We start from the raw sequence: 25,000 nt of genomic DNA, 5'->3' as shown, positions 1-25,000 counted from the left end.
ATTAAATAATTTTCCCGGAAGAAAAAAGCATTCTGTAAGGAATGAATGAATAAATTAATTAATTAATTAATAATAATAAAAAAAATAAAAATAAAAATAAATAAGTATATATAGATATACTTAATAAGTAGTATATATAGATTATAAATTATATATAATTTTATTATATATATACTATGTTTAAGATAATATGTTTATATATATATATATATATATATATATATATATATATGTATATATATATATAAAATGGAATGAATGATTCCTTTCAGGAATGAATGAATAAATAAACAAACATATAATACATTTTATTATTATTTTTATGTACATTTATTATATATATGATCTTTAAGAAAATTATATATATATATATATATATATATATATATATATATATATCTTTCAGAAACTTATATATAACTTATATATAAATATATAGCATTTTTTATTTGCATATTTCAGCTTCACTACATTTGCCAAAGTATGAAATGTCAGTTAGATTTTCATAAATAACTATTAACAAATAATGTTCCTGGGAAAAAAAAAAATCTGTCAGGAATAAATAGATAAATAAGTAACATATTTTTATATATATATATATATATATATATATAGTTTTAATAATATTATATTATATATAAAAATATTAAAAATTATATATATATATATATATATATATATATATATAAATTTTATTTACACTTCTTTGTACAACCTTTGACCTCACAATCTTTTTTCCCCAAAGTATGACAAGTCAATTGAAGTGTTTTATTTAATTATTATTATTTAAATTTTTTTAAATAAAATCTTTTTAAGAAATAAAGAACTATTCTAAAATACCACATAATTTTATATTATTATATATCATATAACATTTTTACTCTGGGTCATTTCACCTCACAAAGTAGGAAACAAAAAAGGTTCTTTATAAATACAATAATGAGAATTAATGAAAAATTTAATAAATAGTATATTCTAATAATAAATTGTCATTTTATATGGTATTTTGGATGGTATTTACTTTAAATATGTACTTTATACAGATAAATTCATGTAAGATGGGTGTTATAAATCTGAACTCTTGCTGTTTAATTTGTTGAAACAGTGTCAAAATGAATCTGGGCTCTCGGCGAGGGCTCACATCTATAACGAGAATTATACAAAAGTGGCAGGATTCATATTCAGCCTCGCCTCACAAAGACATAAAAGCTGCTCGGAAAGCGGCTCACAAGGCCGGACCACCCACCAAGGCTGAGTGTTCGTCCAGCACATGCCCATTTTTAGCCAGGTAAGTCAGACCCAAAGCGTTGCGTCACCCCTCGAAGAGTTTCAACAGTTCCTCAAGCTAGACGCCGGTGTTATTCTGGACAGAGCCGCTGGAGACGGTCGATAGGCCGGGAGCTCGAGTGCTACGCCACCCCACTAGCATATTCACAGCATCTCTTTTATCCCTCTTTGAGGGGAGTCTCTCACAAAGGTCACGCTATACGAAGGTGCGAGGATCCAAAAAGCAGTCCTTGCTACATAATAATATCTGAGGTACTTTGCTCCAGGACCACCCACAAGGTTATGGCCAGTTTCGCCGCCTCAATGGGAACATTGTTTCTTCTCTTTGGAGAAAATCAGATATTTCGTTTAGCCAGATCAAGACGGCCTGAAACAATTACTCAAGTGCCATTCAAACTTTCTCACGGGCAATTGAGACAAACGATCAGAAGATCTTAAGGGGCCGCAGTGCCGCTCGGTTTAGAAAAGTACTTCAAGGGTTAATGCTAACAGAGAGGGTGGCAAACATTGCGTTCCTGGACTGGCACGCTGGTCTGCCCATATTTAATACCCAGACTAAACAAGTCCTCAACCTAAATATAAGAGTGTTGAATATTTCAGTTGAGTTTACATTTGGTTGCCCCATACCAAACGCCGCTATTCACTTCTTGGTTGAGTTTAAATTGGTAATTATTTGGACGTTTGCAGTAAGAAGGGGCATTAGAGCCAAAATATATCCTTAAAAATGAAGGTTCTTTATTGGCGTCCCATGAAGAACCTTCATATGTATGGAAAAAAAAAATCTTAGTTGAGTAAAGAACCTTCATTTTTAAGAATATATGCTGGTTCTAATGCCCCTTCTTACTGCAAATGTCAAAATAATTACCCATTTAAACTCAACTAAGAAGAGAACCTTTGTATGTAGGGATTCTTTCCACTGAACCAAAGGTTCTTCTAGTGGAAAAGGTACTTCAGATTCTAAAAATGTTCTTCATAATTTACTGACCCCCATGCCATCCAAGATGTTCATGTCTTTCTTTCTTCCATCAAAAAGAAATTACATTTTTGAGGAAAACATTCCAGGATTTTTCTCCATAAAGTGGACTTCAATGGGGATCAATAGGTTGAAGATCCAATTTGCAGTTTCAGTGCAGATTCAAAGGGCTCTGCATGATCCCAGCTATGGAATAAGGGTCTTATCTAGCAATTTAAATGAATGATTACCAAGCAAGCTACCAAGCAAGCTTGTTATGTTTGGAAAGCAAAACATATGGAGCTGTAATCATAACCGCTTACGCTGTAAAAAAACAATTTGTTGAGTCAACTTAAAATAATTTGTTACCCAGCTGCCTTAAAATTTTAAGTTCAGTCAACTCAAAAAAAGTTTATTCAACTTGGAATGTTAAGTTATACTAAGTGATATTTGAGGATTATTTTCCTCAAAAACCTTCATTTCTTTCTGACTGAAGAAAGAAAGACATAAACATCTTGGATGTGATGCTGTAAAAGACCCATTTTCAGTTCCCTAAGAAACCTTTTAAGAACCTTTTTCACAACATTTTGTGCAATGGCAAGTTTCCACGGATGCTAAAGGTTCCGTGTGGAACCATAGATGCCAATAAAGAAGCTTTATTTATAAATGTGTAGGTGTACAGCACTCATTCAAGAGCTTCTGGATGCTAGCAGACAGTCTGAACACTTGAGGGAAAACAGAAGCTGCGATAATTACAGAGGCTGAGGTCGGGTGAGCCCCCACCAGCTGCGGATGTCCGTGCCGCTCGTCAAAATCACTGTCAGCATGCGAGTGTGTTAAAGCTGTCATGGTCTGGCGGATGTAGGTTTAACAAGAGGAAAAGAGCAGATGCAACCAAATCATTTCCACCTTCTCATTTTCACAACCTGCAAAAGTGTGTGAAAGGAAAAAGGGGTGAGATATTGCAGGTTGTCTTTGTATTTTCACTTCAGCAAATCTAGCAGGAAACGCAACTCGCACATTCTTTTCTTCTTCTACAAGATACAAAAAATGAACAGTGGATCCACACATTGTAAAAAGCATTTCTTTGACTTTAGGTTAAACTTATACCAGTATAAACATAAACACAATTTATGATTTAAACCCAATTTATGAATTCATATATCTGATTTGTACAAAAATGTAAGATTTTTAGGAAAAAATTTAATCATGAGGGTCCATCCCTGAACTTAACCATCAGTGGGCCGTAAACAGATTGCATAAAAATGTACAAACAGGATTATATGAATTAACCACCAATTTGTCAAAATGTAAAATAGTTGCTAATTGCCATTAGTGTACATTTCATATCAAACCAGTCTCACTGCAATTTGTACATATTTTATGAGTTCCCCAAATCGTATGAATTCGTAAAAATGACCTAACCCTAACCCCGCCCCTAAACCTTCAAGTCACTGGGGACTAGACAAATCACAACGAGTGAGGTCATACAAATTTGTGCAAATTAGTCACCTTGTAAAATACGTACGAATTGGTCATTAGATAGAAACTGTTTACAGGAAAGACAAGTATGAGGTGACTCATTACTATGCTAATATTTCCACAGTAACATAACTAGCATAATGCTAACTCCCAAAACAACTGTTCAGTATGTTAAGTTTAATTAAGTTAATGTTTTTTAACTACATATAATGTAAATTGTATGTGGGAAGCACAATAATGAGGAGACTTGTAACCATGCTAACATCTGCTCAGCTATATACAACATATTATAGGCTAACTAGCATAATGCTAACTCCCAAAATGACAACATTACAGAACATAAGCATGACATTCTCAGCATGAACCCAATAAAATTTAAGCTTTTGAAACTAGGCTAACTGAATTTCTTGCAGTTAACTACTAGCTACACATATTAGCATGACAAATATAACATTTTTACCGTGTGTAATATTTAAATTGTAGGTGGGAACGCAAGGATGAGGAGACTGTTAGCATGTTAACATCTGCACAGCAATATACAGCATAATATAGGCTAGTTAGCATAATGCTAAGTCCCAAAACGACACTGCAAATTAAGCATAACATTCTCAGCATGAACACAATAAAGTTTAAGCTTTTGAAACTACTGAATTGCTTGAAGTTAAGTACTAGTTCAGCTAGCAACAGCACATATTAGCATGCCAAATATAACTTTTTTAACCACACATAACATTTAAAATGTAGGTGGTAATGTAAGGAGACTTATTACCACGCTAACATGTGCTCAGCAATATACAGTATTATATAACTAGCATAACGCTAACTCCCAAAACAACAACATTCTCAACATGAACCCAAAAAATGTTTAGTCAATTAAAACTAGCTCAAGTGAATCTCTTGCAGTTAACTAGTAGCATAGCTAGCACATGCAATGCACATTTTTTGCCACATATAATGTAAATTGTAGGTGGGAAGCACAAGAACTAAGTGACTTACCATGCTAACATTTGCACAGCAATATACAGCATAATATAGGCTAACTAGCATAATGCTAAGTCCCTAAATGACAACATTATAGAATTAGCATTAGCATAACCATTTCCGCCTGAACCCAATAAAGTTTAGGCCTTAGAAACTAGACTGACTAAATTTCTTGCTGTTAACTACTAGCTTAGCTAGCAATAACACATATTAGCATGCCAAATAATGTTTGTTTTTTTCACATATAATATATAAACTGTAGGAAAGAATATAACATATAACATAACTAGCATAATGCTAACGCCCAAAGCAACATCCTTAATGTGAACCCAACAGTTTAGCCATTTGAAACTATCTCAACTAAATCTTTTGCAGTCAATAGCTAGCAATAGGACATATTAGCATGGAAAATATAAAAAGAACATAGGCTATAATATAAACACCATAATGTTAACTTTCAAAACTGCAATGTAATCTCCCACCAGTCTTCAGCAATGTTATGTTAATGCTAACAAAAGTTAAACACATAGTCCCAATTTGTTCATATAGCTCAACAATTTGATTAATTCAATAATGAAGTTACTTGAGCAGGAAACACTTTTAGATGCATAAAACGTGGTGATTAACTGCATATTTAATAACAGCTCAGCTAGCATTACGCACTGCACGTGTCAAATCAACCACAAAAGCTATTTTAAAGAGCACAACCATATAAACAGACATAAAAACATCCTGCCAGTTAATCTCACAGCAAGATGATGGTGGCGAAACAGGCTTGAGACAAAGCGCATGCTGCCCACCTCGGCGTGACGTACTCTTGCCAGCTTGTTGGATGAGGGTTTGCGTACGAAACACTGTCATCCCATCATCCAGGCGGGCTGCCAGGATGGTCTCGTGCGCAACAGCATCTTAAGAGATTAGGAAATGCTTCTTAACCTGCTTAACACAAAACTACCTTTGGCACAAACACAAGCTCACCTGACCAAATGTGACAGCCACTTCCACAACAGATAACGGCAGGCTAATGCTAGTGAAAGCACAACTAGAAACTCTAGAAATCAGTAACAATCACTATCTTTAAAATTAAATGGAGTCTCCCATTTTTCAGATTTTTCTAGTGTGTTTAATATGTGCTGTCAACAACAATGCTACAAAAGCTAGTAAACTAGCTAAGCGGAAATATCTGTGACCCAGAAACAAAAACAATAAGATTGACAAATATATTCATGTTAAACTAGCTATTGACCTATTAAAAAATGTAGCCATGCTGCTAGTTGCTAATGTAGCTGAACAAAGCTAATTCACGATAAACTAGCAACTGAACTATTAAAAAAATGTAGCCAAGCTGCTAATTGCTAGTGTCGCTAAACAAAGCCAATTCACGTTGAACTAGCGACTGAACTATTAAAAAAATGAAGCCAAGCTGCTAGTCGCTAATGTAGCTAAAAAAAAAGCCAATTTGCGTTAAACTAGTGACTAAACTATTAAAAAACGAAGCCAAGCTGCTAGTCGCTAATGTAGCTAAACAAAGCTATTTCACATTAAACTAGCGACTTAACTATTAAAAAATGCAGCCAAGCTGGTAGTCGCCAAGCTGCAAGTTGCTAATGTAGCTAAACAAGGCCAATTCACGTTGAACTAGCGACTGAACTACTGAAAATGTAGCCAAGCTGCTAGTTACTAATGTAGCTAAGCAAAGCCAATTTACGTTAAACTAGTGACTGAACTACTAAAAAAAATGTAGCCAAGCTGCTAGTCGCTAATGTAGCTAAACAAAGCTATTTCACATTAAACTAGCAACTGAACTATTAAAAAATGCAGCCAAGCTGGTAGTCGCCAAGACGCTAGTCGCTAATGTAGCTAAGCAAGGCCAATTTACGTTAAACTAGCAACTGAACTATTAAAAAACTAAGCCAAGCTGCAAGTTGCTAATGTAGCTGAACAAAGCCAATTCACGTTGAACTAGCGACTGAACTATTGAAAATGTAGCCAAGCTGCTAGTTACTAATGTAGCTAAACAAAGCCAATTTACGTTAAACTAGTGACTGAACTATTAAAAAAATGTAGACAACCTGCTAGTTGCTAATGTAGCTGAACAAAGCTAATTCACGATAAACTAACAACTGAACTATTAAAAAAATGTAGCCAAGCTGCTAGTCACTAATGTAGCTAAACAAAGCCAATTTGCGTTAAACTAGTAACTGACCTATTAAAAAATGAAGCCAAGCTGCTAGTCGTTAATGTAGCTAAACAAAGCTATTTCACATTAAACTAGCAAATGAACTATTAAAAAATGCAGCCAAGCTGGTAGTCGCCAAGACGCTAGTCGCTAATGTAGCTAAGCAAGGCCAATTTACGTTAAACTAGCGACTGAACTATTGAAAATGTAGCCAAGCTGCTAGTTACTAATGTAGTTAAACAAAGCCAATTTACGTTAAAGTAGTGACTGAACTATCAAAAAAATGTAGCCAAGCCAGTTGCAGCTAATTTAGCTGAACAAAGCTGAACAAAGCTGAACAATTAAAAAACAGTCAAACCACTCGAGGCTAATGTAGATGAACGAAGTCGATTCACATTAAACTAACGACTGAACTATTAAAAAATGTAGCCAAGCTGCTAGTCGCTAATGTAGCTGAACTAAGCCAATTCACGTCAAACTAGCGACTAAATTATTAAGAAACATAGCCAAGCTGCTAGTCGCCAATGTTGCTAAACGACTGAACTATTAAAAAAACGTAGCCAAGCTGCTAATTGATAATGTTGCTAAACAAAGCCAATTCACATTAAACTAGCAACTGAACTAATTAAAAAACGCAGCCAAGCTGCTAGTCGCTAATGTAGCTGAACAAAACCAATTCACGTTGAACTAACGACTGAACTATTAAAAACGTAGCCAAGCTCCTAGTCGCTAATGTAGCTAAACAAAGCTATTTCACATTAAACTAACAACTGAACTACTAAAAAACGCAGCCAAGCTGGTAGTCACTAATGTAGCTAAACAAAGCTATTTCACATTAAACTAACAACTGAACTACTAAAAAACGTAGCCAAGCTGCTAGTCACTAATGTAGCTAAACAAAGCTATTTCACATTAAACTAACAACTGAACTACTAAAAAACGCAGCCAAGCTGGTAGTCACTAATGTAGCTAAGCAGGGCCAGTTTAGATTAAACTAGTGACTTAACTATTAAAAAACATAGCCAAGCTACTAGTCGCTAATGTAGCTAAACGAAGCCAATTTGTAATAATGATATTATGATGCTAACTGAATATATAAAACATTAGCTTTGCTCCCTATTCCCTTGTTCATATAAATATATATATTTATTATTAATTAAATTAATATATATTGTCATATTTAAAAGCGTTAAACTTAGTAGTAAATGTATGTTGCATTGTTTAATGTGAAAATAAAGGTAATATTAGAAGTGTCTTTTATCTTATTTATCCATAGTCACAATAGTTGCACTGTAACTGTTGATTCGTACACACTTTGTACCACTGAACAACCATGTACAAACCATACCAAGAACTGTTATGGACTTAGCAATGGCCTTTTTTCCACTACAAATCACTGCTAACATTTACTGTTACATCAACGTAACCATTTGGTTTTGCTTGGTCCGTTAACCAAATCATAACATGGTGAACAGCTGGACGTTAGCATGTAGCTCATGCTACAACAACAAAACACTATGACTAGCGCTGAGAGGGTTTACACCAGATGCAATTACTTCCTAGCTTCTTTCACTAGCTCATCCTCTTTTCGTGTCCTCCTCCTCTCTATCCTCTCAGCCTCCGTTCTGGGATAGGGCTCGGTGACAGATGGGTTCGGGACATCCGGCCGAGGGTCGGGACTTAGGGAAGCGGCTAATCTAAAACAAAAACAGCAGTTGGCAGGTACCACCCCCCTCAGCCGAAGACAAGCTGAGTGATTAGAAGAGTTGAGAATGGCCGAGAGCACCTGGAGAGGATTATAGACAAGGAGACTCACACACAAAGCGCTCTGTTCTCTAGGGCACTGCTTTGTTGGCACTTTTTGGGATTAGCAGGGCCTTCCCATAACACACCTGCACATCAGTGTGGGATGGATGGTGACCATTCCCTTACATAAAGGCTTACAGACAGGAAGAAGACATGACATAAGTGGACTAAGCGTGTATTATCCTACTACGTGTCATAAAAAATGAGGTAACTGAGACACACGGTCATTGCATAATGCTGTTTGGAGTATTATGCAGCAACTAATAACACGCAGTAGGTTAAGACAATTGCAGAGTCTGATTCATCTAAAGGAATGTGGTCAGTTGGGAGAGAATAAAAACAAATTATGAAAACTTCAGCTACACCTAAGAAGAATTAGTGTTTCGACTAAAAAAAAATTAAATTATATAATATTAACAGTGAGCAGTGAGTTTCACAAATACTACCTAAATATCAATGGCATATTTTCATCACAGAAACAAAATAAATTATATTTAAATAATAATAGTTATATATAGTTTGTTTTGAGGTATACATAAATGTATTTTAAATAGTAATTGTGAAATTAATAAAATATAATATCTTCATAATTTATATCACATTTACAATATACATTACAAAACAACATTATCAAAAAATTCAAATTGAATTTATACTTATATTTAATTAATTAAAATTATGTATTCAAATTATATTTCACATACAGAAAATGAAGGTTTTTTTTTTTTTGAAGGTTTGATGATTTTTTTGTATTAAGACTATTTGCTTGGCAATTAAGGATCTTCCCCACAGAAAAAAATAAAAATAGTTATATTTAAATGTATTTACTTACATTTTTATTTATTTATTTTATAATTAATTAATTATTGAGAAATTATTTTATCTTCATAATTGATATTACTTTAATATTGCATTTATAATATATATTACAAAATAAAATTATAAAAATTCTCTATATAGCTATATTTAACATATTTAAAAAATGTTTTTTAGAATAAATTAATTATTGGGAATAACATTACATTATAAAATAACATTCTGAAAAATTGTTCAAATTTAATTTATATTCACATTTAATATGAATATATATTCATTATTTACTTATTTATTTTATAATTAATTATTGGGAAATTATTTTCTAAAATATATCTTCATAAAATTACATGACATTTATAATATACATTATAAAATAACATTCTAAAAATTATTCAAATTAAATTTATATTCCAAATTAATTAATTAAAAAATGAATGATTATTTAAACATATACATATATATATATATATATATATATATATATATATATATATATATATATATTATTCAAATTAAATTAATAGAAAAATGAATTAATTAAAATTATGGTATTAAAACTGAGTATTTATGAAAATGAGAAAAATGTGTGTGTGTGTGTGTGTGTATATATATATATATATATGTACAGTAATTTAATATTTTTAATATATATATATATATTTTTAAATGTTGTTGTTTGTTACTGCATTACAACAACTACTTCGATTTGTTGGCAATGTCACAGATTCTTAATGGTCCTGAAAATATTCTTTTATCGTTCAAAACATAATTTCTATTTTATTTCTATTTTGGGGTGATACATGACCACATGTTCATGAGACTCACCCACAGAAACATTAAAAAGTTCATAAAAACCCAAAAATGGGTGCTGACGTTTGCAGCAGACTGCTCTTCAAAGCATGAAAGGCTCAGAGAGCTCAGAGCAGAAGCCTAACTTGACCTAACTTTCTCAAGCTAAAGTGAAACTCTGTCACGCAGCCAATCCAATCAGGCCAGATGGAAGGCTGAGCCACGGAGGACAATGAGTCTCACCGTCACATACACTCCTTCAGGATGAATTGACAAACAACGCTGGTTCATTCAGACTCACTCCACCTGGCTAGACACCCAAAAAAACAAGAGCGGGTGTAGAGAAGGAAGATTACACAGACGTCTCCACCTGCCAGCTCTCTGTCAGGAGGCATCAAGAGAATAGGCTGAAAGACTTGCTTAAGGAAAAGCCATAAGGATTGAGATGTGGAGATGGAGTCTGGATGCTCGAGTGGCACATGACTGAACAGGCACATGGACACTAGAGCAGAAAAGACTGCTGTGATGCAGTCCTACACACACACACACACACAGTGTGCAGTTGATTTTACTCATTTTAAAAATATGCTGGCTTTGTAACAAATAAAATCAGGGAAACCGGACTAGTTGTCACTTTTTACTATAGTGAATAATTGGGTTTATTAATAATGCATATGCAATTTATAGCTGGGACAAAAATAGCCAATACCCCAATTTATTACTCCTTTATTTATTTTGAATGATTTGTCAGCTTGATCTCATTAGTATTTGTTGGTATTTACACATAAGGTTTACATTTAAATGCTGAAAAGTATGATATATATTGACAGTATATAATAGGGCTGGGTTCTGACACAAATTTCACATTTCGATTTGTTTACACTTTACAAGCTTGCGTTTAGATTAGATTCCGATTCAGTTAGATTCAATATCAATTATTTTGGATATACATAAGGTAAAGTACAAAAATTATTTTTTTTCTCAACTAATGCTGTAAAATACGCATGAGAGTCAGTTGGTACTGTATTATTGAAGCTAACTTTAAAAACTTGACAAATTTATTCAAACTTAAATATTGAAGAAGAGTAAAAATTATAATTGTCTAAAATATAAAAATAAGGAGAAGCCTAAAACAGGCCCGAAGCCCGGTCTGCTTCTGAATTATGACGTGAAAATTGGCCTGAAGCTCGGCCCTAGGGGCGTAAAAAAGTCGGGGCCCGTCGGGCTGAAATGCAAGGCTCTATCGAGGAGTACTTTAAATTTTATAGGTGGCGCTATCGAGCCAATTCGGACCCACTTCGGACACCTATATCAGACATAAATTTTCACCACTTTTGGCATGTGCGCAAAGTTTAATGAGTTTTTGAGCACGTTTAGGCCCTCAAAAATGTGATTCATTTTGGAAAAGAAGAAGAATCTGAGCAATTCCAATAGGGTCCTCACACCAACAATGCTTGGGCCCTAATGAATATGTTGTGTGGTGCATATATTTAGCAAAATCCTAAATCTAGTGGAATAACCATTCAGTTTATTATCACTGAATATGTTTTTTAAATGCTAAATGTGACATTACGTGACATATTGTTTACAAGCTTCTGTACTAATGTTTTTCCGTGGTTGAAACACTAAATGAGTGATTTCATGAGACAGGATACAGATTTCAGTAAGTTGTACTCTTTCTTTTAACATACTTTCGGATGTTTATTCATGTTTATTTTGTGATGAAACTGGTTAAAGTGGAGGAGACGATTAGTAGTTCATGCCGCTTGACTTGAACTGGAGTGCTACAGCGATCTCTCCCTCCACATTAAACTCCTCAGCATTTAATGCATTTATTGTTCGATTATTGTAATAAAATGGACAGAATTTAGTTGAATTTAGAATTTATTGTAATTTAGAATTTATTGTAATAAAATGGACAGAATAAGACTTTGTTTCATATCAAAAGTAACAAAGCACAAAGCTTATTTCAATTTACTGGATGGGCGGCATGCTTCTGTTCATTAACCGAAAACAGACTAGACTAATCGATTCTTGGGATTTAAGAATCAATATCGTTTCATAAAAATGAGAATTGATTAAAATCAAGAAATCTATATTTTTACCCAGCCCTAGTGTCTTAAATGTAAAGGTACATGCATATGCGCAATTTTACAAAATAAAATATCTATTTATTTAAAAATATAAATATATAGGAAGATAATAGGTATATTTTAGTTACAATAAACTATTTGATTTTAAAGATATTTTTTATCAATTCATAAGAGTGAATTATGTCTATAACCATTTAATGTTTGTTTTAAGCCATAATGTTAAAAAAAATTAATGATTAAATTATATACTGTACCAATTTAAAATTTATACAAGTGAAATAACTCATTGACCATAAATAAATAACTATAAACACAATAAAATCAGCCTATTAATTCCATGAAAATAATACTCTATGAATCTAAAAGTAGCCAAATCCATAGGATTTAGAAGCTGTCAGTATATTAATAATGCATTTAAAACATTTCAGCGTCTACGCAAACGTATGCGTGTTATAACTTCACTTACAGTTACTAATGAGAACATGTGTCGAAGTCTACAATTAAAAAAAAAAAATTTCCCACAGGAAGCTCTGTTCCTCTTTTCATTTGTACAGTACAAAGAAAATATGTTTTGACAAGGTCAGATTTCTCAAACAGGTTGTGGGGAGACAGGACGGATGTTCTAAGCTTTTGCAATGACCCCTGGCAGCACCTCTTTCCAGTTAAAGGACCGGTCCCATATGTGAAAGGTGGGAAGTTCCGTACGTCCTTATCAGCAGCGGGGACAGCCTGTTCCCACATTTCCTCCTCCAGCTGAATGGACACGAGAAAGAAAAAACAGATATCTATGAAAACCGGAAGCTCATGAGACTTTACAGGAAAAGGGCCCTTTTCTAGACTTTGTGAGATGTAAGCAAAACAAAGAATATATGGTAGTTTGAGATGTGAGAGGAAATTGTAGAGACAGAATCAATGCTTGACTCACAAAATCACAACAAATGATATAAAAACTCACCAAGACCAAAGATTTCCCACACAAATGGCATTCCCGGGTGAATAAAAAGACCTATTGAGACAAAACATTTTAAAAAAGCAAACAGACAGACATAACAATATGTAACAACAACAAAACCTTGTTTGGTGTGAAACAAAAACACACTCTTTTCATGTTCCTCTGAGATTTTATTAAGTGCAGCTGTTGTAATCAACACACCTCTGCGTCTTTTGAACTTGACATGTCTCTTCTGAAAACCCATCAGGCTCCTTGTGTTATTTAATCAAAGAAAACTAAAACACACTTGGGGTCAAAGGATTTGCTACAGGCCGTGCAAATGTGTGACTTCAAAAGGCGTTGGGCTTAAAAAAACTGTTGGGATAAGAGCACAGGGGGTTTTCGGTTAGCAGGAAGACTTGTTTTTTAAGATTCTGGGGAAAAGCAAAGGAGGAAAGTAGCTGGGTGGGGGGTTATTAGCCGATCACACCTTTTAAAAGAGCTCTTTTAAAGAGATTTTGACACTTTAACAGTGCGTGTTAACCCAAGCCATTGTTTTTCATTCATTATGTCATCCTAATTTCCATTGCAAATTTTCAACCCTCTGCAAACGCCTACAAGATTCCATCAGCTGTGGTAAAAATAGTGCAAATGCTGTTATTAATAACAGCGAGCACTATTAATATGTTGCAGTTTTTATTCTTCACTGGATTTTAATTACTCAATATGGAAGCCTGTTTCCGCCACTAAATAAAAAAAATAAAAAAGTAACTGTGACTTTTTAAGTTCACAATTCTGACTTTTTTTTCTCAGAATTGTGAAATATAAACTCGCAATTGTGAGTTATAAAGTCAGAATTATGAGATATAAATGCGCAATCCTATGAAATAGTCAATATCTCGCAATTGTGACTTTTTTGTTGACTGTTTCGAAAAATCAAGTCAGAATTCTGAGAAATAAAGACAAAATTGAAAGATATAAATTCACAACTCTGACTTTTTCTGAAAATTGTGAGTTTTTATCTCGCAATTGTGACTTTTTTCTCAGAATTGCAAGTTTTAATCTATTTTATCTAATTAAAACTCGCAATTCTGGACTTTATAACATGCAATTACGAGTTAAGTCAAAATGTGAAAAATAAATGGCCAATTCTGAGAAATAAAGTCAGAAAAGTAAGAGATAGTGACAATTATGAGTTTTTTTCTCGTAATTATGATTTTTTTTTTTATTTTGCAATTGTGACATTTTTGTCAATTCTGATAACTGAAGTAAGAATTTTGAGAAATAAAGTCAGAATTACGAGATATAAACTTACAATTCTGAAATTTTTCTCAGAATTGTGAGATATAAATATGCTATTCTATAAAATAAAGTCAGAATTGCGAGATATAGTCACAATTATGATGTTTTTTTCTCGCAATTATGACTTATCTCGCAATTGTGATGCAATTGTTTCACAATTCTGAAAAATGAAGTCAAAATTCTGAGAAATAAAGACAAAATTGCGAGATATAAATTCACAACTCTGACTTTTTCTCAGAATTGTGAGTACTGTGGCAATTCTGACTTTATAACATGCAATTCCGAGTTAAGTCAAAATGTGAAAAATAAACGTTCAATTCTGAAACAAAGTCAGAATTGCGAGATACAGTGACAATTCTGAGTTTTTTTCTCGCAATTACGATTTTTTATCTCACAATTATGACATTTTTGTGACTGTCCCACAATTCTGATAAGTGAAGTCAGAATTCTGAGAAAAAAAGTCAGAATTGCGAGATATAAACTCACAATTCTGATTTTTTTTCCTCTAAATTGCAAGTTTATATCTTGTAATTGACTTTTTTTCTCTTTATTGTCACTTAATAACACAAAATTATGAGTTAAGTAATTTTATATTTATATCAATTTATATCTCACAAAAAAGTCAGAATTGTGAAAAAAAAGTCTGATTTACGAGAAATAAACTTGCAATTGCGAGAAAAAAGAATTGCGAGAAAAACATCAGAATTAAGAGATGCAAAATTGTGACTTTATAATAATTCTGTTTTATATCTCACAATTCTGAAAAAAAAAAATCTGAACAGATTTTACTTCACTGTTTTTTAAATGCAACTTTGATTTTTTTATTCTGTCCGTTGTTTTGATGTTTTTTTTTTTTAAAGTCTTTTTAGAGGACAATAACCATTTCTATTTTACAACTCAATATTTCATGTGAAGTTGGAACCAGTGTACAAAAATAATCATGAGCGGGGCAAAGCCATCTGGTTTTGGAAAACACCCCTCTCAAAAAAAAAAACAGGTGTGAAGACATTTTAAAACAGATGTGAATGGGAACGAGTGTTTTAAAGGTCATGGCGTGAGCCACAGATTTTTATGATAAGTGCATGAGGGATTTATAACAAGACTAAAGGGAGTAAATCCAATTCAGCCTTAAAGACCGAAACCTTTACAGCACATCATTCCGGTCCCCAAATTCAACGGGCCAAGCATCTTTCAAGCAAAGTGTTTTAATCCTTTCTCCAACCCCACATTGCTCGAATCAGGGTTTCTCTCCCCAGTTCGGAAACTTCCACTTCAGTAAGGTCTCCGACCCACAACAGGTGTATACCTATCTTTAAACTTTCCGCTCCATAAAACCATCTATATTTGTCGAAAGGGAAAACCTCTGAACAGACGTCCCCCCCTAAGTTAAAAAATGGAGCAAGAGTCTTTTTGTGCAGGTGCCATTGCAGAAACAATACAAGCGAGCTCTTTTCCATTACTCCATCTTTATCTTATTTTCCCTTGAACAGAAGGTCACAGGGAATTTCCTCAAAGTGCTCTGATTCAATGCCAACCAGGCCTGGCTAACAGGACGAAGAACTAGTCCTCTGATGTCTGTGGGGGAGCTAAAGATAATGTTTACCTTCCCTTGCCTCGTAAGCAAGCAACCACTTTACCATATGTGGGTCTTGCAAGAACCTGCATGCGCGCAAATCCATAAACATAGGCACATGCTCGAGCAGGCAGCCTCACACAGGCACACATGCATACGTTTCTATTATCTTCTCTTTGTTCTTCATTCATGAGTTGGCTGCTCTAGCCCTTTTTTGGTGCCCCACCGGAGACAAGGGGCTTGTGTTGTGCACAGAGAGGTCGCAAGCACACCTGCTGTCTGTACAAGACTCTGTGCTGCACAGGAAGTGGTTTGTAGAAACAACAACAGTCACATGCTGGAATGTTTTTGTTGTGTTTATGACAAATTCTTTACATATACATAGGTGATTAATCAGAGTGGTTTGTAATCTTCAACGATTTGACCCTAGAACTTTGGGAAACTGGTCTAAACGATTTGTTTTCACTATCACTGGACGCATTGTTTTTATGTAAGACTGTCAGGAAGAGTTTAGCAGAGCTGTTGGACACAGAAGGATGCGGTACGCAAAGCAAACAAGAACCGCTGGGCCCTTCTGTCGATTGGCTCCCTGTTTCCGTCTGACCTCCACCCAGAGGAAAGCCACAAGGCTGCGGCTGATTGAGAGAGAGTAAACAAGGCAGCGAGTGTCTCTGAGGACACTTACTCGGCCTTACATGCACATGCACAAACCATTCATGCTGCCTTAATCACACCAGAGACTCAAGATGTAATTCATTCATAGTGGTCTATATTTACATAACACATGTGATGCAGCAGACAAACCAGTTTGGATAGCTACTGTAAAAATCTGTGCATGTTTGTCTGTTCCATCAGTCTCTTTCCTGATATGTCTTGCTCGCTGCTGTCCAAACATGACCGGGATGTTGTCTTAGCTGCAGCTGTCCTCTTACCATGACTTTTTTTTTTTTTGGGTGAGACTGCTGTATGATCCCTCAAATCCCCTTCTTGCCCTTCCCTCATCCTGCTTTGTGTCTTTTCATCTTTTTTTGCATTGTTAAGTCCAATGTTCTCATTCGGAATGACACAGCTGGATGTCTTTAAGCTAAAATAAAAAAAAAAGGGATTTGGTGTGTCCCCCTCTGCAGGCCAGAGGAAGTTACCACTGAAGTGAGGACCACCAGGGTATCCCTCACGCAGATGGTCCCTCGGCTTCCTCATCAGATTCGTCCACTTGTTGCGTCTGTTGCAGAAGCAGGACCTGGTTGTCCAGGCATGTCCTCAGTTTGTCTTCGGTCAAGGTAAGGCGCTCCTCAAGGACGGCAACGGTCTGAGAGAAGAGAACCAATAGTTAAAGGGATAGAAATTTTAATTCCGTTTCTAATTATTAACCCTCATGTCCAAAAACGTAAGATCTCTGACACGTTCAAGGACCAGAAAGGTAGTAAGGACATCGTTAAAATAGTCCATGTGACATCAGTGGTTCAACCGTAATGTTACCGTTGAACCACTTACATAGCTTTTTTACGTTAAATGCTATGAGAATATTTTTTGTGCGCGAAGACAACAAAAATAACGACTTTATTTAACAATTTTATTTCTTCCTTGTCTTCCTTGTTTTTCAACATACCCTAACTGTCTTGAGTCAGAATACACAGAGTTCAGCAAAAGAAAGGCAAGACGAGTGTTTGAGATTAAAAAGTATTTTAATTGTATTTTTTTACTTTTTCGTTTCGCTAGATAAGACCCTTTTTCCTTGGCTGGGATTGTTTAAAACCGCATTTGCGATCATTCGAAGCCGCATTTTTTTGGAAGTTCAAAATCGGGGCGCCATATCAGTCCATTATATGGAGAAAAATGCAGAAATGTTTTTCTCAAAAAACATAATTTCTTTACGACTGAAGAAAGAAAGACATTAACATCTTGGATGACAAGGGGGTGAGTACATTATATGTGAATATACATATATATGTAAAAGTATTGAAATAACTAAATTTGACTAGAAAAACAAACTACATCTGATCTGATTTGTGGGGTAGATCTATAAAAACAAGATTATTCAACAGACTAAGATGACCTTAAACCAGTTTACCTGGGTCAGGATGTCCAACTGCTGCACAATGTTCTCCAGAGTGCTAGTAAGGCTTGATGGGATACCCAAGCACTCTTCTCTAGATGTTGTCATACCGCTGGCAAACCTTTCTTCTTGGTCTTCATCCTCCTCTTCTCTGGGTCGCGTATGAGCCCGATTTGGACCTGAGAAGGGCTGATCTCTGCTGCTTGTTGCACTGTCATGGCTTCTAACATCCTGGAAATGAGAAGACCAAAATTAGAGATGTTTAGCAGAATGTCCCAGATGCTCCTTTAACAATAAACACCCCAAAATAGGTAACATTTTTAGTCTGATACTTGCTCAAAGCTATTTTATGGCTTCGTAAGTCTTTACAAGGACTAGTTTTAGGCTAATTTTTGTAGTTTTCGAAGCTCAAAAACATTGGTCCCCCTTCACTTCGATTGTATGCAGTGATGCACTAAAATGTACAGAAACACCAAAACCTAAATTAAAGTTTTAATTTTACGTCTGGTCAATGATTTTGGCCCTTCAAAACAATGTAGTCTGAAACCACTTTTTTGGTGCTGTTTCAAACAAATATTTTCCTATCACTACTTTTATGCAATAACTTCAACAGGATCGACAGGAAAAACATAAAATCCACATCATCTTTCTACTAATAAGATATGATAGAAACATGTAATCAGTACATGTGCTTCTGACCCGATCATGCACACAACCAAAATCCTCCAGGCCAGCTCCAGAACAGAGACACAAAACGATGAGGAGGAGGGGAGGGTCATACATTCCTGCCCTAATGCAGGAAGAAAATCGATTGCAGCCCCTTACTTCCTGTGCAGCGTCCTGACTTCAAAGCTCAGGCCTGAGAGACAGCATCACAGACTAGGAAGGGAGGGGAGGAGGTGAACAAAGCTGTCAGTGTGTGGAAGGGTCCGTTCTGGGGTCCTCCGTCACCCACCAGCCACATCTGGGCAACATCTGCTAGCCTCATTTACACGCTTCATGCTCAGACCTCACTCAAGCTACGCTCCAAATCTTGTATCTTCTTCTGTATATTCTGCATTTAGGCTCTTTGAGGAAAACTTAAAAATAACGTCTGTACTAGTAGCAGTGTGACATTAGTAAAAGCCACTGGAAGGTGAGAGTCTACATGTATTTATGATGTTGAAGGGGTTAAAGGGAACCCCAGGTATTAAGACTTATTAAGGCGTAACGTATATTACGTAAAAGATGTCTCTTACTGAAATACGTAGTGGAAAACCCATGAAAGATTTACGTTATTTAAAAAATACACATACATATTTCAGACTATGTGGGGCGACATTACTTCAATGACGTGAAACGGTTGCACTCTGTGAGCTACTTGCGCTACCTGTTGCTATTTTTCCCACGACACAACTCGAAAAATAAAATATTGATATGATTACCACAGTTACTGAAAGAGCTTACAGGTGGCAATGTATATAAGCATAAGGTTAAACCAAATACCATAGACATTTCCACACAAGGAGTCTAAACGCCCTCAGATATTGAGTGACAATGCGTGACAAGCATCGACATGTTTACATCCTGCCAGGATGGCATCTAGCGTTTCTTGTCTCTGCCATTTGTAAGTTCTTTTAGCAGCTGTGATCTACTAAAAGCCTCAAAAGCATCAGGGCTAAAGTGATAATAAGTGCATCTTTTTTTTTGGTGAGCTCGCACAGGGCGGCAGTTTGAACTTTGGTCAGAGCGGATAAACGGTCAGTGTGGCGCGATTCAAATGAGTCACGCTGTTTCATTCCGCTTTTGGCACATACAAATTATATCGAACATTTATCAAACTCTTCATATCGTTTTATCGAGGAAGATTATGTCGCAATAATTATCATTATTGAATTATCTCCCAGCCCTAATTTCAAATTTAGCTTATGCACAAAAATTGGAATATTGTATAAAACATAAGCACCGTTTCCATCCAACAAATCAAAGAGAACAAAATCGTCACTTCTTGATAAACTGTCACTATATATTACTAAGAAAAGTAGGAGAAGCCACTGAATATAGTTATTTTCATATATAATAAATTACTTGTGCCTCAGAGCGAGCAGACGAAACACAATAAATGTGATAATTTCTTTTGAAGGCGGATGCCTGCTGTTTGGGAACGCAGTCGTCCACTGGTTAGCGTAAAGTCACATGACTTTTTTGATGCGTATGGAGGAATTTATTCGGCAAATGCATTTCCATCTCCCATTATTTGCATTAACCCTTTTTCGCACAAGTCACTTCAAAATGCGCATAAAAACAGGGTGATGGAAACATAGTTAGTATTTTATTTTTTGAGTTGTGTTGCAGTAAAAATAGCAACAGGCAGCACCAGTAGCTCACCGAGTGCAACTGTTTCACGTCATCAAAATAATGGCGCCCCCCATAGTCCAAAATATGTATAAAACAATGTGGATTTTTTCAAATTAGTTCACTCCAGACTTAAGATTTCCTGATGATTTATTCACTCCCATGTCATTCAAGATGTCCATGTCTTTCTTTTTTCAGTCAAAAAGAAATGAAGGTTTTTGAGGAAAACATTTCAGGATTTTTCTCAATTTAGTGGACTTCAATGGGGATCAACAGGTCGAAGGTCCAAACTGCAGTTTCAATGCAGCTTCAAAGGGCTCTACATGATCCCACCAGAGGAATTATCTAGGGTCATATCTAGCGAAACGATCGGTCATTTTCGAAAAAAGATTACAGTTTGTATACTTTTTAACCACAAATGCTCATCTTGTGTAACTTCACACATTACGTAGTCATGTTGGAAAGGTCACACGTGACATAGCCGAAAGTACCGACCCAGTGTTTATGAAGCGAACGTGCAAAGAAAGTCAAACACCCTTTACAAAAAAAGGTAAAACAACAATGTCAGACGATTCTGAAGTTAAAATTCTGATTCTGAAGCCCTTTGAAAATGCACCGAAACAATTTGGACCCAATTTCAACCCACTGATCCCCACTGAAGTCCACTGTATGCAGATGTTGAATAAAGTCGTTATTTTTGGTTTTCTTTGCACAAAAAGAAGTAGCTTCATAACATTACGGTTGAACCACTGATGTCACATGGACTATTTTATGTTCTTACTACCTTTCTGGGCCTTGAACATGTTAGTTGCGTTCCTGTTTATGCAGGGTCAGAAAGCTCTAAAGTTTTTATCAAAACTATCTTAATTTGTGTTCCGAAGATGAACAAAGGTCTTACAGGTTTGGAATGACATAAGGATGAATAATTTAGTGTCTTTGATTTACTAAAAATACAAGTAGTAGTACAGGATGGACACAGACCATATAGTTTATTGCATAAGAAAATCAATTATGTGATTTTTCTAGGCCTTCTAGGAAAAATCAGAGGTGACCTTTTCAAGCAGTAACAGCTCTAACATTAGAGCTTTGTTTTGTCATATCTAAGCGCACATAACGCTGCCCTACCAAAGCAGAAAGGTCAGATCTGGCCAAGTGTTTCTTACTCAATGAGCTCTGGTTGGGCAAGAAACTAGCCTGTGTTGCAGGGTGAATGAGTGACCTCTTCCTGATTGCTTCAACCAGTTGTCATGACAACAGTGTACCTGTGGTTGCTCGCACAGAGTTACACTCATTCTGTTCCCGTGGTGACAGTGCAAGCGATGTGTGAATAGAAGAATATGGCTGCCTTCATACTCAGTTGTGTTCAGTTGAAAACAGTGTTGCAGTGTGAAGTTTGAAGTGGGCACAGGTGGGTCATTACAGTTTGAACATATTCATTCAGCTCCGAGGCCAAACCGAGGGTCTTTATGCCAGCGCAGATATAATTTATGTCAACAGGCTTGCTGGCCGCTAAGCAGGTACTTCACCGGGCCATTGGGAATATTTATGAGCCCCCTCAACAACACCGAAACCCCCAAAAACCCTTTGAAATATCACTCTGTAACTCATTGAACACCAGGGAAATGGAGCATAATGACTGGATACTTGACGAGATCAGAGCAGCCGCTAAAGTCGTGTCTGGTCGGATACTCATTAAGAAATGGGAAGACACCTTTTTAACAACAATACTGGCTCCTCATTAGTGCTAATTTTAGAATGCCGTGTCCATGCCGGTCAAACAGTCCTTCATTTAATGTAGCCAATGCCTGAAAGTCCAAAGATGGTTCGTTTTTATTTTTAAAAATCATCTTCTCATTGCTGCTAAACCACTGACTGATCTTATACAGAAGATATTTTTCCCTGTCACAGGATGCCATGTAATACCATTAAATTGAGCTGTCTCATACAAGGAAATGCTCATTGATATCAAAGGAGGCACTGGCTCTTTGACCTGCTAGCCTTTTCATACCCCCATGTCATTTTCAGTACTCCTACTCCATCTCTTTTTGCTTTAACAGTCTTTCTGTAGATCAGAGGCCATGTGAAGTATCTGCTAAAGGCTGGCTAATGGGGTTTAAGCTAGTATCTGGCTCCAGTCGTTGGAAGGATTAAGTTTCATATTAGCGTGCACATGTCTTATGCTTCCTGCACTATTAACAGGGTTGATAGTATTAAAGTTGGGAAGGAAATGTGAGCTAAATGGCCATTTCACTAGAACAGTATCAGAGGATCTGAGAGATGAATGTAGAATGTAATGAGTTACTTGCCTAGTTTGTAAGATAATCTGTAAATCCGAAACGGAAACTGAAATGCTACTCAATAAGACTCAATTTTAAAATTCAACTTGGACTCTGAAGGAACTGAAAAAAGCAATTTGATATTCATACCCATTGCAGAAAATTGCCTAAAAATGCTTTTGTTCAGTGCTTTTAAGTGAATGTTGTTTCCTATGCTGATTTGGCAGATAATAAAGATTTTAGTAGATAACCAGATAATAATAAATAAACTATTATTTAAGTGTTACCCATAACACCCAAGATATTAAAAGAGAGTGTTATTTCTATATTAATTATATAGTTTATATATACAGATGAAAAGTTGAAGTCAAAAGTTTGCATACACCTAGTAGAATCTGCAAAATGTTAGTTATTTCACCAAAATAAGAGGGATCATACAAAATACATGTTACTTTTTATTTAGTACTGACTTGAATAAGAAATTTCAAATAAAAGATGATTACATTTAGTCCACCAAAGAAAATATTAGCAGAATTTATAAAAATGACCTTCAAAAGTTCAAAAGTTTACATACACTTGATTCTTAATACTGTGTTGTTACCTGAATGATCCACAGCTGTGTTTTTATTTTGTTTAGTGATAGTTGTTTATGAGTCCCTTGTTTGTCCTGAACAGTTAAACTGCAGACTGTTCTTCAGAAAAGTCCTTCAGGTCCCACAGATTTGTTGGTTTTTCAGCATTTTTGTGTATTTGAAACCCTTTTCGACAATAACTGTATGATTTTGAGATCTATTTTTTCACAATGAGGGCAACTGAGGGACTCATATGCAACTATTACAGAAGGTTCAAACACTCACTGATGCTCCAGAAGAAAAAGCCATGCATCAAGAGCCAGGGGTGTAAACTTTTGAACAGAATGAACTTGAACATTTTTCTTATTTTGCCTAAAAATCATATTTTTTTTTCATTTAGCACTGCCATTCAGAAGCTACAGAAGACACCTAGATGTTCCCCAGAAGACAAAAAAAAAAGTTACATTTATCCTGATCTTTAAATTCAAAAAGTTTTCACCCACCGACTCTTAATACATTATTTTTCCTTTTGACTACATGTAAACATCGTTTACATTCGTTTACATTCAAAAAATTACATGCATTTTGTATAATTACAACTTAAATTCCATTATATATATATATATATATATATATATAATGGAATTTAAGTTGTAATTATACAAAATGCATGTAATATTTTGAAAAAAAAAAGAATCAGATTCCAAAAAAAAAAAAATATATATATATATATATATATATACACATATATATATATATATATATATATATTTTTTTTTTTGGAATCTGTGATTCTTTTTTCAGTACTCTTTAATGAATAGCAAGTTAAAAAGAACAGCATTTACTTAAAATATAAATCTTTTCTAACTATGCACATTTATGCTACCACTTGTTATTAATTTAACACATCCTTGGCGAATAAAAGTATTAATTTCTTAAAAAAAAAAATAAATAAATAAAAACTTACTGACCCCAAACTTTTGATCAGTAGTGTATATTGTTAGATAACCTAAAATGTTGTTCTTTTTATCCTTTTATTGATCTAAAAATCCTGAAAAAAGTATCACAGGTTCCAAAAAAATATTAAGCAGCACAACTGTTTTCAACACTGATAATAAATCAGCATATTATAATGATTTCTGAAGGATCATGTGACACTGAAGACTGGAGTAATGGTGCTGAAAATGTAGCTTTGTATCACAGGAATAAAGTACATTTTAAAATATAGAAACATAGAAAACTTATTTTAAACTGAAATAATATTTCAAAATAGTACAGTTTTTTTCTGTATTTCTGATCAAATAAATACAGCCCTGATGAGCATAAGAAATGTCTTTAAAAAACATTAAAAATCTTACTGATTCCAAACTTTTGACTGGCAGTATATATCTGGTTGCATTAAGTCTGGATAGTCAATGTCATCGCTATGTCATGTTATCATATTTGCACATGTCCTATTTCATTACGACGGCGGCTATTTTTGCAGTCCAGCTCTGACACTTCTTTATGATACGCTGTATTTGACTCTCATGCTGGCTGGACTAGTGGAAAAGTGAAACCAACACTTGTCA

The 25,000-nt window shown here is 34.9% G+C and overlaps 1 protein-coding gene across 2 annotated transcripts in view; it reads right to left on the bottom strand.

Annotated features, from left to right (window-relative positions):
- Nucleotides 1-12,663: 12,663 nt before the first annotated feature.
- The window catches only part of poc1b (POC1 centriolar protein B), a 52,359-nt gene continuing 40,022 nt past the window's right edge, over nt 12,664-25,000 (bottom strand). The window contains exons 11-14 of one of the 2 annotated variants that reach the window (XR_007825750.1): nt 18,263-18,478; nt 17,334-17,500; nt 13,341-13,391; nt 12,664-13,138 (exon numbers count right to left, since the gene is read on the bottom strand). Coding sequence is in view for 1 of the 2 variants with exons in the window: in XM_051099264.1 (XP_050955221.1) it covers nt 17,363-17,500; nt 18,263-18,478 (354 nt within the window). In the remaining variant the exon portion in view is untranslated. The other variant, XM_051099264.1, reaches the window with a different exon arrangement.

This window comes from Labeo rohita, chromosome 25, assembly GCF_022985175.1.
Source record: "Labeo rohita strain BAU-BD-2019 chromosome 25, IGBB_LRoh.1.0, whole genome shotgun sequence".
In the NCBI taxonomy this organism is placed as follows: domain Eukaryota; kingdom Metazoa; phylum Chordata; class Actinopteri; order Cypriniformes; family Cyprinidae; genus Labeo; species Labeo rohita.
This window is presented reverse-complemented; position numbering and strand designations above follow the sequence as displayed.